Source organism: Perissodus microlepis, chromosome 7 (genome assembly GCF_051167445.1).
Source record: "Perissodus microlepis isolate ML-2025 ecotype Zambia chromosome 7, ASM5116744v1, whole genome shotgun sequence".
Classification (NCBI taxonomy): domain Eukaryota; kingdom Metazoa; phylum Chordata; class Actinopteri; order Cichliformes; family Cichlidae; genus Perissodus; species Perissodus microlepis.
This window is the reverse complement of record NC_140467.1, coordinates 49,579,538-49,592,272: the sequence shown is the minus strand read 5'-3', so window position 1 is coordinate 49,592,272 and position 12,735 is coordinate 49,579,538. Positions and strand designations below refer to the sequence as shown.

Below are 12,735 nucleotides of genomic sequence, written 5' to 3'. Positions count from 1 at the left end.
AATTCGAGAAAAATGACTCATGGATTTGACTTGAGCTTGGCTAGTTAGAAGACTACACAATAATACAGAGGGAAGTAAATAACCAAAGGCTTTATTAAACAATTGCAGAAAGCCGAGCCTACATGATTTCCCAGAGTCTATCTCAGCACAAATAAATTGCTCGATTCCTAAATATAACTCACCAATTCTCAGGAAGACTGTAAGTAAGTTGGCAAGACATGAAAAACACTTAATCGCCAAATTGAACAAACTCTACAACGCACGCAGAAACGTCTCCATTTAAAGCATGTGTTCAGCAGCACAGAACATCATCATTAGGCTTAAAAGTATTTTAGAATAAGTGATTTGTTGGAAGTACAGGGTGCTGTTTGGCGAGATGTGACTGCTCTATCTCTCCATCTCTGATTTATCAAGGCTAAAGGGGAAAAAAAAAAACCAACACACTTTCGTGAGTAAGCCGCCTAAAAATGTCAGACCACTTTACAATGTCTTGAAGCCTTGACAGAAAGAAAGAAGCTGCAGTAGTTAAAACAACAAACACTCCGCATTTCAAGAGCAGCTATCATTAAGTCTGTGCTCGCATCAAACCTCAGACTTTTCTTTGCCTCTTCTTCTAAAGGCGTCAGTATGTAGCATGCAAGGCTACATTTAAAAGGACTTCTTGAAACACAGATGTATTCTGGAAATTATCTGTGTCTCTCTTTTAAGATGAGCATTTGGGAGTAGCACTTCTTGCTGCCAGCTCCAGCATATGTGCATCTAGCAGCAGGGAAGGAAGACCGGGGAGGAGGTGAGAAAGAACTAAGAGTACCAGTGTTTTCCTCAGAAGTCTGGGATTAATTGAAAGTAATTAAGGAAGTAGCCATCTCTGCGGGGACCAGGGGCGGCCTCCCCCCCACCCATCAATCAGCAGCTATCAGTGCTGAGCCTAAAACCAGCACAGTGGCAGTACATTGTGTACTGACATCACTTCTTAAGCGCTAATCGTTCATCGCCCCACTGAGCCGGGATAAAGTCAAAGAAAGTCCAAAACTTTGCTGATGAGAAACTGACAAGCAAACTAAACAGAAACAGAAACTGTGGCTGGAAACTGACGAGGCAGAAAAGACGAAGCGATGCTGATGTGATAGACATTAATACATAGCGCACCTACAGGAGCCTTTGAAAGACACAACTTCAATTCAATTCAATTAATTTCATATAGTGTGAAATCAAAACAACAATATCGCGGCTCAAGAGTTGGCAGTACGTCTTGTAATCGGAAGGTATTTACAGGCATTTACCATTCACCTCATGGTACTTTATATATAAAGACCCCACAATAACAGAGAGAAATCCCCAACTATCAGACGACCCCCTACGAGCATGCACTTGGCAACAGCGGCAAAGAAAAAAACCCCTTTTAACAGGAAGAAACCTCCAGTAAAACCAGGCTCAGGGGAGAGGCGGCCATCTGCTCCATCTGAGGGGTTAGAGGAGGGAGAAGGGCCAAAAGACACACTGTGGAAGCTCCCAGCACACAGTTTTTGTGCTAATGTTAATGAGCTTTGAAAGCATCAGGGCCTTATCTAGTATGCACCTCAGCACTTGACAACCAGGCTCTGTCATTTTACGTGATCTGTCACTTCGCTGTGGTTCCCAAACAATTCCATATAGCATAAATCCCACTACTAGTTAATCATGGAATATTTAGCTGTGCTGTTACCAGACGGTAGCGTTTTACTACAGCACCACGCACAACGAGGGACCCATTATTTCACAAATGTTTGAGCAAAACCTACAACCTACTGTTTTTCTCCACATACTGTATCAGAACAATATGTGCTCATAAAACTTGATTTTGACACAAATTTTCACTTTTTTCATAGCTACAGTATGTAAGGTCAAAATAGCATCATGTTTTACCCACTGAAAACACAAATATTGTGCCGTCAAAGAAAAGTCAAAGGCAGTTATTTTAGACAGATGGAAGATTATTTGAGTCCCAACGACCTGCTGTCATGGGAGGCTTAGCTACCACTGTGGTGAGCTAATCTATCCCTGTGCTTGGAGCGCTACAGACAAGCAGTGGATGTATTGTGCTCGGTCCTGCATCGGTATGCTGCGGAGCGCTGCGGGGGGATATGTGCGAGGGATTAGCTTGAGTTAAAACTGTAATACAGGCTGGTGCAGCGAGAGGAAATCACTTGTCTGTCTGGTCTTTGTCTGCTCTGCATTACAGCAGAGGAGAGGGTCAACAGTTCAAAAGATGAGCAGGCAGCGGAGGAACAGTTAACCCCTGTGAGCTTTCATAATGTCTTGTCATTACCTCATGGCAAGGTACGTGGAAACATCTGAAATAAAGGATCTTTGCTACTAACCTTGGCCTTGCCAGTGCTCTGCAGAATGTGAACCAGCGCGCACGCCATCTCCTCCTTGTTCTTGACGCTAATCCCAGGCTCGAGCACAGAGCACAGTAGCATGTAGTTATTGGTAGTGTACTCTGCAAATTCTTTGTACATCTCCATGGGAAGGATGTTCATGCTCTGATAGCGTGCCTTAATTCTAATCATGGGACCAGACGTCTTGCCCTTGGGCGGGTTCGGGGTGCTGACGGGATACCATTTCTCCACAAACTGTCGCCCGGTGACAGCTGCGACGGGGATGTTGATGAGTCCGATGTAGTTGTTTTTGTCTTTCTTTTTCTTCTTGTCGGTGTCTTTGTAGAGGTGGGCTGTGATGGTCTTGACAGCGGGCAAGTTGCTGAACTCAAAGTGCTCTCCCCAGAAGACGTTGTCGGTCTTGAGCTTGCAGGTGGTGCGGGCGTAGAGCGAGTCATCGAGGCAGAGCTCACAGTAGTATTTCTTTTTGGCCGGCAGATCCTTGGCTTCGATGATCCACAGCCTCAGCATGTTCTCGACCCGTCGGCTGTTGTCCTGGAGACGGAAGATGACAGGAAGTAGTTTGATCAAATTTTTAAAAGCAACATGATAAAAATAATTTACTGAATGAAAAAAGGCAGTGAACAAATCCACTAAACAAACCACATAGTTGGAAAAGCAAACTGATAAAATTCGAGATCAGACCCCGACAGGGAAGTCTCACCGCTTCAAGAGTCAAAAACAACCTCGGCAGTATTTCAAACATTTCACTGAAGCAATTGACAAACCTCCCTTTCTCCCTTCCATTCCCGATCATTAAAGAGCTAAGAAATATCCTACATTATTTCACAGAGTGCTAACCCATTCTTATGTCATCAATTGATTTTGCCAAGAGCGGGCATATTTTTGGCCCATTATTCACACTGCCTTTGAAAACTACCTCCCAAAAAGAAGAGAGGAGATAACAATTACATTATTTAAAAAAAGAGGGAAAAAAAAGAAAAAGAAGTGGCAGAGCGTCTTACAATCACGAGAACTACTTTAGATCTCTGGAGTGCCCAGAACTCACCGGTATCTGAATACGTTTCACATTTTTTTTAATGGTGCAGTTAAATTTCGTTTACGCTTCGTGTTTCTGTTGCTCTTCATCTTATTTTTGATGTCTCCGCCATTCATTTAAGTGCAGCTACATGAAACGGGGAGCTGAAATTTGAGGCGCTAAGCTGAGTTACAGACACCTACAAAGAAAAGACGGGCCTTTTTTTTTTCCTCCCCAAGGCTTTTTAACTTGCTTCTATTTGTAACTGAAAAACATACATATGTCTCTATCAAAATATCATCGTGCTCTTCTACATATTGCCTGGTTATGTCACAGTCTTACATAAACCTTCAAGGAATGTCAAGGGATCGCACTTGTGTTCCTTTCCAGGTCCGTCCCCCACAAATCTAGAGAATAAACCCTCCAAATGATGAGCACTCACTTAACTTCCTTATTAATCTCTCCAACAGACGGCAAATATCTTGACTTGCGTGATTCATGTGCTGAGTCACTGCGCACATGATAATTAAAGCACAGTTCTACCATTTGACGTAACCAAGCAGGAAATTAAAAGGGTAATTAAATATGCTGCTGTTTGCTCTTTAAAAGCGTTTTCATTCTTCAACTGCAGTTTGGTTAGCCTTGATAAAAATACTTCGGTTTAGAAAGAAAACAATCACACAATTGGTGTTTGCCCAGTGAGTGCACTGAATGTTTTTGCTTTCTACAACTGATTGCAAGTGGTTGACCTTAGGTTGAGTGTGCAACGCCCTCAACCTCTGGACAACCAACTTTCACTCGCAATTTTACTCTTCAAATCTATGAGGCTCTGGCAGTATTCTGAATGTAAGTAGCTAATGGGAATTTCTCTGTTTGTAGACGACAAAGGATTTCCAGTTTTCACCTTGTTTATCTCAGTTAATCCCCTCATTATTATAAAGAGCGCGCACCGAATTATAGACTAATTGCAAACTTGACCCAATTTAATTGCAAACTGATTGCAGGCTGTCTTTTTTATTGTGTTTTCATCACTATCTTGGTGCCTCAAAGTTGCTTTGAAGATGGCAACTGGCTGCAAGCGGTCACAAACCTGGTCTCAACCTTTCAAGCAATTATTTCAAAGGCAGCTCAATCTCAAGTTCCTTGTTCACAGTCACTATAATTGTGCTCCTGCCGCAGTCTCCAGCCACTGCCTTCCTTAGTGACTGTAATCATTAGGAAGCCATTCTGGCAGAAAGATCCGAGTGCAAACTGTGTGCAGTAGCCTTTATGTAACCAAAACTGAAACTGCTTTTTCACCGAGATGTATGATCTTAAAAACGCTATCGTTTTCTTGACTGTCTAACCTGGTATAGGTAATATCATAGCAGTGGTGGATTAGTGGTAGTAGATATATTTAAAGTGCTTTAGAGGAAAATTACGAAATAAAGTTTAATTTTTAAAAACATTTGCTAAAAAAATGCATTTCATCCACTCAAAACACACATATCAAAAGCGCTAAGACAAGGAACATTCCAGAGCTATTTAAGAACCCCTCCACACCCCCAACGCCGCCACTTCTCCACATCTAATTAATGAGTAATTTGCTAAATAATGACGGATGAAAGAGTGAAGAGGCTGAGTGAGCAGGACTATTTTCCTGGCTTAAAATGTTTGCCACCTTCCCCTTGTCACAGCTGTTTGTCAGGATCCCAGATGGTACTGATACATAAAAAGCTCTTTACATGTTGCCTGTATGCCTTCTTCATCAAACCTGACGTGCACACATCGGATTCTTGCTGTGTGAGTTGCAACACAGTGTAAACTCTGTATGGCTCTGTCCTCATCACTGTTCCAAAGTGTGGTTTGGAATTGAGACACTTGTGTATGAACATATTACCACTGAATACTTCACACCCACTGTGTGTTTTTGCATACTCACCTTGTTTGGTTGTACAGCCCTCCTCAGATTCTCCATCCATTTGTCTCTTTCGGCTGCTGAACGGCATGAGAAACATTTGCTTCCTGTGGAGGTAGTGACCTACCACAGAGAGAAGGGAAAATTTAAAATGCTTTGGTGATACTGTCAGAAAAAAAATAGAACAGTGAAGGTTTCACTAAACTTTGCTCATAAATACCACAGAGACAGCAAAAGAACGATAGGAGCATCTTCAGTTTCCTTATGTGAGAGCTGTTTTTGAAACTGGATGGTTTAAAATAAGTAGGATGAATGGTGAACAGAGCACAGGGCAGAAAGTTTAGGATAGTATTGGGTTACTTCCCTCCAAGAAGCGCCCTTGTTGACAATTCAGCCCTTAATGCAGTGATTAAAGACAAAGTCTGTCATAATTTGTTTTGAATTTCTCTGCTCCAACAACAATAATTACAAGACATTAAATTTCATGTAGTAATTAAAGAAACTGTCCACTGTACTTCCACTGATTTTCTGTAACTAGGGAAAAGTCATCAAGAGTTAATCACGGACATTGTGCGTTCCACAATAAAGAGAAGTCGGCTCTATCATGACTTTTGATTGCGACTGGTCATCAGCAGCTCATAAAGAAGGAGATTTACAGCAAAGACAGGGGATTAGAGGACTCGCTGGTTCCAAAAATATTCCTGCTAGAGGCTGAATGATATAGGCTTTTTAAGACAGATACCAACACCAATATTTGGGGACTTAGAACTCCAATATATCGGCTGATATTATGAATCATGAACACATTTCCGTTACATTTGTTATCTTTAGTTACTTATGAGTCTTTCTTAAGATAATATGGGAATGCAGTTTAAAAATAATGTCATTTTATTTTGTCTTACTTGTTCACGCTCTGCTCGATTCTGCTGGAATCAACTGCTTGTTGCGTTTGTGGCGTTTCAAAGACGGGTTGCCAAATGATGACACCAATATATTTGCAAATAGCTAATATTGTCCTATGGACTCTATTTCCCAAACTAATAATTAAAACTTGTGAATTAGTAAACTATGGCACATGGGAGCCTCCTGGATAAATAGCAATACTGACGATTTTGTTGTGACCATTAGTTTTAATTAGTTTTTTCTCAGCTTTTGAGTATTATTATTGTGTAGATATGACAGATGGCACTGAATGCCCAGGAGCTTCAGCTAGTGTTGCTGTTAGAATAATATTAAAAAAATGTACCAAGCAGTTCCAGATTCTTCGTTTTAGCTTTAGTTTTTCTTATGTGATCTGAAACTAAAATCTTGGGGGTGAGGGGCAGATTAAGGAAATACTCAGCAAAAAAAAGTCCTACTTTGAGTTGAGAAAAAGCCAGTTAAGGGTTGTAGCAAACCCAAAATAGCGTGTTGTGGTAACTGGGAAAACAACACAGAGTCGTTACTTCACTCGAACTACAAATAAAGGCAGGCTCATTAAAATTAATGAATATTTCAGCTGTTAGCTTATTCTGGGATTCTGCTGTGCATGCAGAAAAGCTGCAAAACAAACTGTAAATCCAAAAACTGACTTTTCCTGTAAGCTCAGCTTTGATGTCTGCCAGCATCTGGATGTCAAATTCAGATACAGTTGATGACTGTCAGCTATGTGTGTAGTTGTAGTAAGTACATTAACTATTGAATTATTTTATTTCACAAGCAAAGCAGCATATAGGCTGTGTGTGGATGCATATAGCCCCCCCGTCCCCCCGACATCCTCTCACCTCAAAGCAGTAGTCCTGCCCGAGGATGCTGCTGTGTACGGGCTTGATGATAACCTCGTCCTCCATACTTAGGTCCAGGGCTTCCACAGCGCTGCTGGGGCTGAGCAGTGATTCATGGGAGCGGGACTCCTTCAGCCTTGGCATCAGATGAGATCTAAGAGCGGAGAAAGAAGAAGAGAAAACTGAATCACCCTGCCGAGTTTGACGGGCAGGAGCGAGAGAGGAAGCATATGGGCCACCCGTAACAGCAAGCGCGAAGGAAGCGAGCGCGAGGAGGACGAGGGGAGGATGCTCCACTTGCCTCCGAGTCAGCCGACGAGTTCGCACGCTGCGCTTATATCGACACATTCACGCAGCCACTTCTAAGCACGGCGATAGCAGATGCTTTGTGGCTCCTCATTTACAAGTTGCAGCATCAATGAATTAATGAAACAAGCTCGGAGGATTGACTCAAGCTGTTCTGCCAACTAATGCAGCGGAACCACCATAAATAGGAAGTTAAGCATTTTACAGATTATCATTAATGTTCAGACATCCGTGATGCAATCATCTTCCGCCGCTATAAACCCGCTTCATAGATGCTTTTTTGGACTTCCATTTAGGACCCAAAACACAACAGCATTCTCTGGCTCAGAGTGCCCTTAGAGAAATGTTCAATAGTTTGTCAAAGATGGCCCCTAAGCCCACAATTCACAGGCATTTTTTTTTTTTAGCCAAAGAAGATTAAGAGACAAAGTAAAGAGCTTTCCACTGTTTGCTGTGTTTGATGTTGCCCTACTTTCTGTCTTTACAGAAGAGTTGGATGGAGTGGCTGTCACTTATGACGAGCAAATGTGTCTCTACGCCGTGTATATATGCTGGTGAGCAACATTAATTTGAGATTTCCACATCATGAAGTCAACCAACATCATCCAGAGACAAAAACAAGCACTTAGCGCTCGCGTGTTTCCTTTAACCACTAACCCTACGATCCCCACCGCATCGCAGCTGGAAGAGGATGAAAAGTTAAATACTGTAACATCAGTGAGGGCTGCAAGCAGCAACAGGCACGCTACATAACATCAGCCCCTGATGCTCCAATACTCGAGAGGAAGATGAAGACAAGGGTTCAATTGCTCATGTAATGAGCGAGAACAGTCTTTTAACAGTGCCCTCTATGGACGGCTTACACACTAATCCCATGCATGTGTGTGCGTGTGTGTGTGTGTATACTGTACATATTTTCAGCGGAGTAGAGGAAGAGCTTTTCAGGAAAAATGCAGCAGCCGCAATGACAGATTAGTGACTGCGTGCGGCCCTTTGTAGAGTCAGTCAGCTTTGTTGCCAAATCCTCTGTGCAATGTGAAGTGGATAATGACCTGGACACTGTGCTTTTTTCCCCTTTTTTTTTTAACTTAATAACAAACGCACACACACGCACACATACACAAGCGTACAGAGGAAAATGCCATCCTGTGAAATAGAAGAAAAGAATACAACAAGGTGCAAAATACAGAAAAAAAGAGAGAAAAAAAAGCCTAAAGGATAGCTCTGAATATGAAAATCCAGTTTTAGAAGCTCTTACTCCCCCAGCACAGCTGGAGAGGAAGTGACTTTGCACCTTCCTCTGCTTTGTGATTGGCTGACAGGGTACTGGGCAGAACAGAGAGCAAGTAAAATAATCAGAAAGGAGGGGAAATGGGTATTTTTTTTCTCTTGCTTTTTTTTTTTGGTGGGATGTTCTGTCAGAAACAGGAAGGGAATGTCCACGGACCACAGTTCAAACTCCTAAAGCTGCACGGATGATTCTAAGGGAACTAACTGCAGGAAAACAATCCGTCAGAGTGCTGCTTTAATGAACTCGTAGCACGTGCATTTCTCATACTGAGGCAGAGGTGAACAGGGAGCGTGAGCATTTAATCTGTAAAAGAATGATCCAGAATTTGACTAAAGTACAGAAGAACTGCCTCAGAAAGAATGCACTGCGTCCCCTAAAAGGCATCCATTTCATTCTTACATAATGACTCTCTTTTTTTTTTTCCTCTCAGCATATTGTATTAGAAGAACATTAGTGTCAGCGAGAATTGTGCCAGACTGTGAAAGTATGAATTGATAAATAAATATGCTGCCTGTCATCTGTGTGGCACTGTATTAAACTGTGCCGCGACGTGTAATTTACAGCCTATTGTGGGCCGCTTCGCCATAACGACAGTAAAAGAGTGTCTGACGTCTGAATCCTGTTCATAACGTCTACATCTGACAAAGCCTTTATGCCAACCTCCTGCAAATGACAACCTGCAATACAAGTCGGACATGGTGCTTTCTCCTTTTCATTCCTACCACCCTCAGCTTCAGCCATTATAAGAAAACGTCCTTCTTTGTCCTTGGCAATCCTTCAGTAACTTGTATCTACGCTTCCCTTCATCTGAGGTTTAGGTGGGGGTCCACGTTTTACATCGACTACCTGACATATATCTTTCCAGCGCTTTCTCTAAGTTGTGCTTCAGATTTGTTTCACTCACTGTGTTCTTCTGGCATTCTTTTTAAATATTACAGATATTTCAAACCAGTGGCTCATAATGCAAGAAAATAAATATGCAGAAATACGTGCTCGTGTAATGCTTGATTTAGACTTGCGTGGGGAAATGCATGTTGTAACCTATGACATAACTGGAAACCCCTTTCAACCCCTAAGCCACAACCTTGCACGTAACCTGATGCGCAACCCCCAAGAAATGTAACTGTAGTCCCTGACAAGTAGCCAGGATAATAAATACATTCGCATCGACAAAAGAGGATTGCATTTTTAATCAACCAAGTACCTCTTATGTGATGGAAGGCATGACGGCCCCCGGTTGGGTTTTTATTAAATGCTAAAGTTTCGAGATGTTGCCAACATGAACCAGAGTCTCCCGTCTGGATTCAAACTGCAGACTTTACATGTTCATTTAAACCCATTTAAACCGTTTTTTTCCTACCGTTACCATTAAACCAGCTTCTATCTGCACCTTTTTCTTTTCTCAATGCCAGCTTTTCCACTTCAGCCAAATTGCAGAATCCTTTTTCTGACTGCAGAGCAAAATGTATCAACAACAACAATCCGGCTGGTTGTTCCGCACATTTAAAATAGCCCCCCAAAAAAACAAAAAACAAGGAGGGATAGAGACTGGTGAAAATATTCTTCGATTGGCGAGTGCTGTGTGGGAAAGCAAAGCTGCTGCTCTTCCAGTACGTAATTGTCTCTGAATGACTGTTTAAATTTCTTTTTTATAATCCCCGAAACCTGGTAGTGTAGCTGTACATTCACTATTTAGGAATTTATGCTGCTGCATCAGGCCAAATCCCATCAGCCCACTGTGAGAACTAGACAGACTGTGTTCTGCTCTGCCAGCCCTAATACTGACTCCTAACTGAGTTTCCATTGAACCTCGGCAGAGTAATGGATCCTGAGTGTGTCTGGGCTTCACCCAGTGCGCTTTGTGTCTGCATCCTGTAAAGAGAGTTCATCAGATAGGCTGTCTGGGCTCCGATACAGTCTGAAACATCAGGCGCTTATAGGCGTCAGTGTACTTAGACGCATAACACTGCACTGGCTACACCGCAAGGGAGTATGTTTGTACTGGGAGCTCGAGATAGGCTGAATTAATGGAGTGCGACGCAAAGCAACAGCACTCTCAAAATCCACATCCCACTGAGCTACTACAAGAGTTTGCTTTGTTTCACTACAATCATATGAACTACAACAAAAACACATTAACGTGCACGTGAATTAGTGCTAATCTCCACATGGGAAATAAATGCCCTCTTTGTGTTGTCGTTCCAATAACCAACAACAAGAACGAGCCAAAAGAGCAAAGTTAACCCTTTCAACATGATGAAAAACAATAAACCCAGGCAGAGTGTTAAGTCTTCTTGATTTTGGCGGTTACTGTGGATACCACCCCCACGTCCAGTGTTTACACAGCATTTAGTTAGTCCAGCATTTACAACAATCGATACTCTTCCAACTTGAATGCTGGCACGACAGTTACTTGTTAATAGTCCTCTCTACCAAGCACACAAGAGACAATGTTTAGGTAAACATATTAGCAACCACAGCCAATCAAAGACAAAGGATGACAAATTAGTACTTGCTAAATTTTTGATGGCATCTAACTCATTCTTTCAGAAGCGAGATGAACTTATTTTATTCCAAAGTAATTGTGAGACATTATCTAGCCAAACTTAAAAAAGAGGCAGAGACACACAAAGTTAAAAAGAATTCAGGAGAGAAATGCATACAAGTTTAAAATATCTGTCGATGGTTTCTGATGGAAAGTTGGAAAGCGATTCAATTTTTACAGCAGGAGCACAGAGGGTACAGACGGTTGAAAAGTTGCCTATTATCACTTTAACTACGATGTGTGCCTTTGTGCAACTATAAATACTGTCAGCAAAAAAAGAGAAACTCTCTGTATTAAGAACAAATATCAATACTAACTGTTGGACTGCCTGCTCTATAACCGTTCGATTGGCTACAGGATCGAGAAAAAAAAAAAGTCCATAAGGGGGTCTAAGATTATCCATATCTGCCACAATGCACTAAGTGCACTCTCCAGCAGCTGCCAGGCTGTTTAGCCTAAATGAATTACAAACAAATATAAAAAGGTAGTTTTGCAGCGTAAATCCCGAGCAGTAGATTCCATTGTGTCCGTTCTCGTGATATGATTTTTCTATTCTGATGAGCGAAGGCTTTGCATCCAGCTTGAGTGTAGCTGTCAGAGCTATTCGAGATGCTGCTGGATGTGCCTGCAGTTAGAAAGCAGGTATAAGCCACACTTATTGAATTATGTCAATTTTGATAGTGTTTTTAGATGAGTTTGAGTGTTTACGTTTAACATTTCTGGCTATAGTAGTTTGTAAAAGTCAGGTCTTGATTAGTTTAGAGTCAACTTTCAGTAAACAGTTCGGAGAACGTACTAAAAAAAAAAAAAGTTATGTAGTACCTTCTGGGTTAAAAGTCGGTTGCCTATTCCTCCTAACAAAAAAACAAACTGGTTCGTGCCCCAAGGCCACTGATGCAGTGCTCTTTTGCTGTGAAACCAGTCAAAGACATTTGGGGTTAGAAACTGCAACACAATGCTTAAACCAGTTCTTTGTAACACTATACCTAAAGCAATGTCCAACACAGTGACTTTTCATCACATTTGCGCCTGAAGCGTTCTACAGCTGGCCTGGCTCATAGATGGTCCTCAAAGCAAAAAAAAAAAAAGATCCAGGCAGCCGGCAGCAACTGCTCTGCAAGCACCTGGGCCCCTAACTCAAAGCATCAAAGAGGAAAGCATCACACTTAACAAACACATACTGCACAAACACTCGCACACACATAAACACACACAGAGTAATTGTTCTAGCTTGATTATGAAACACGTGCACTACATGAACAGGAAAGCAGACAAACAGACCATTATTCATGCATCAAGCCTCATACAATGAAGTGTCCATTATTCCCACTGCTTTGGCGCTGACTCAGTGGAAAGGACCAGTGGAACAAAAAAGTGTCTGTCACACTGGCTGCAGAAAACTCTGTCATGAGTCCGATCGCTCGTTTGATCCAGGCAGACGTGGGGAGTCTCTCTCAGTGCTCAGCCTGAATAATGAGGCAATACGGACTCAGGGAGTGAAGTTGAGGAAAAAAATAAATCTCACAACACTCAC

The 12,735-nt window shown here is 42.0% G+C and overlaps 1 protein-coding gene across 9 annotated transcripts in view; it reads right to left on the bottom strand.

Annotated features, from left to right (window-relative positions):
• Positions 1-12,735, bottom strand: part of dab2ipb (DAB2 interacting protein b) — a 177,912-nt gene that overhangs the window by 36,463 nt on the left and 128,714 nt on the right. For all 9 annotated transcript variants that reach the window (XM_084935637.1, XM_084935638.1, XM_084935639.1 and 6 more), the window contains 3 exons: positions 7,060-7,213; positions 5,321-5,419; positions 2,361-2,915 (listed from right to left, as the gene is read on the bottom strand). In XM_084935637.1, the coding sequence (XP_084791763.1) occupies positions 2,361-2,915; positions 5,321-5,419; positions 7,060-7,213 (808 nt within the window). The remainder of the gene's footprint in view (positions 1-2,360; positions 2,916-5,320; positions 5,420-7,059; positions 7,214-12,735) is intronic.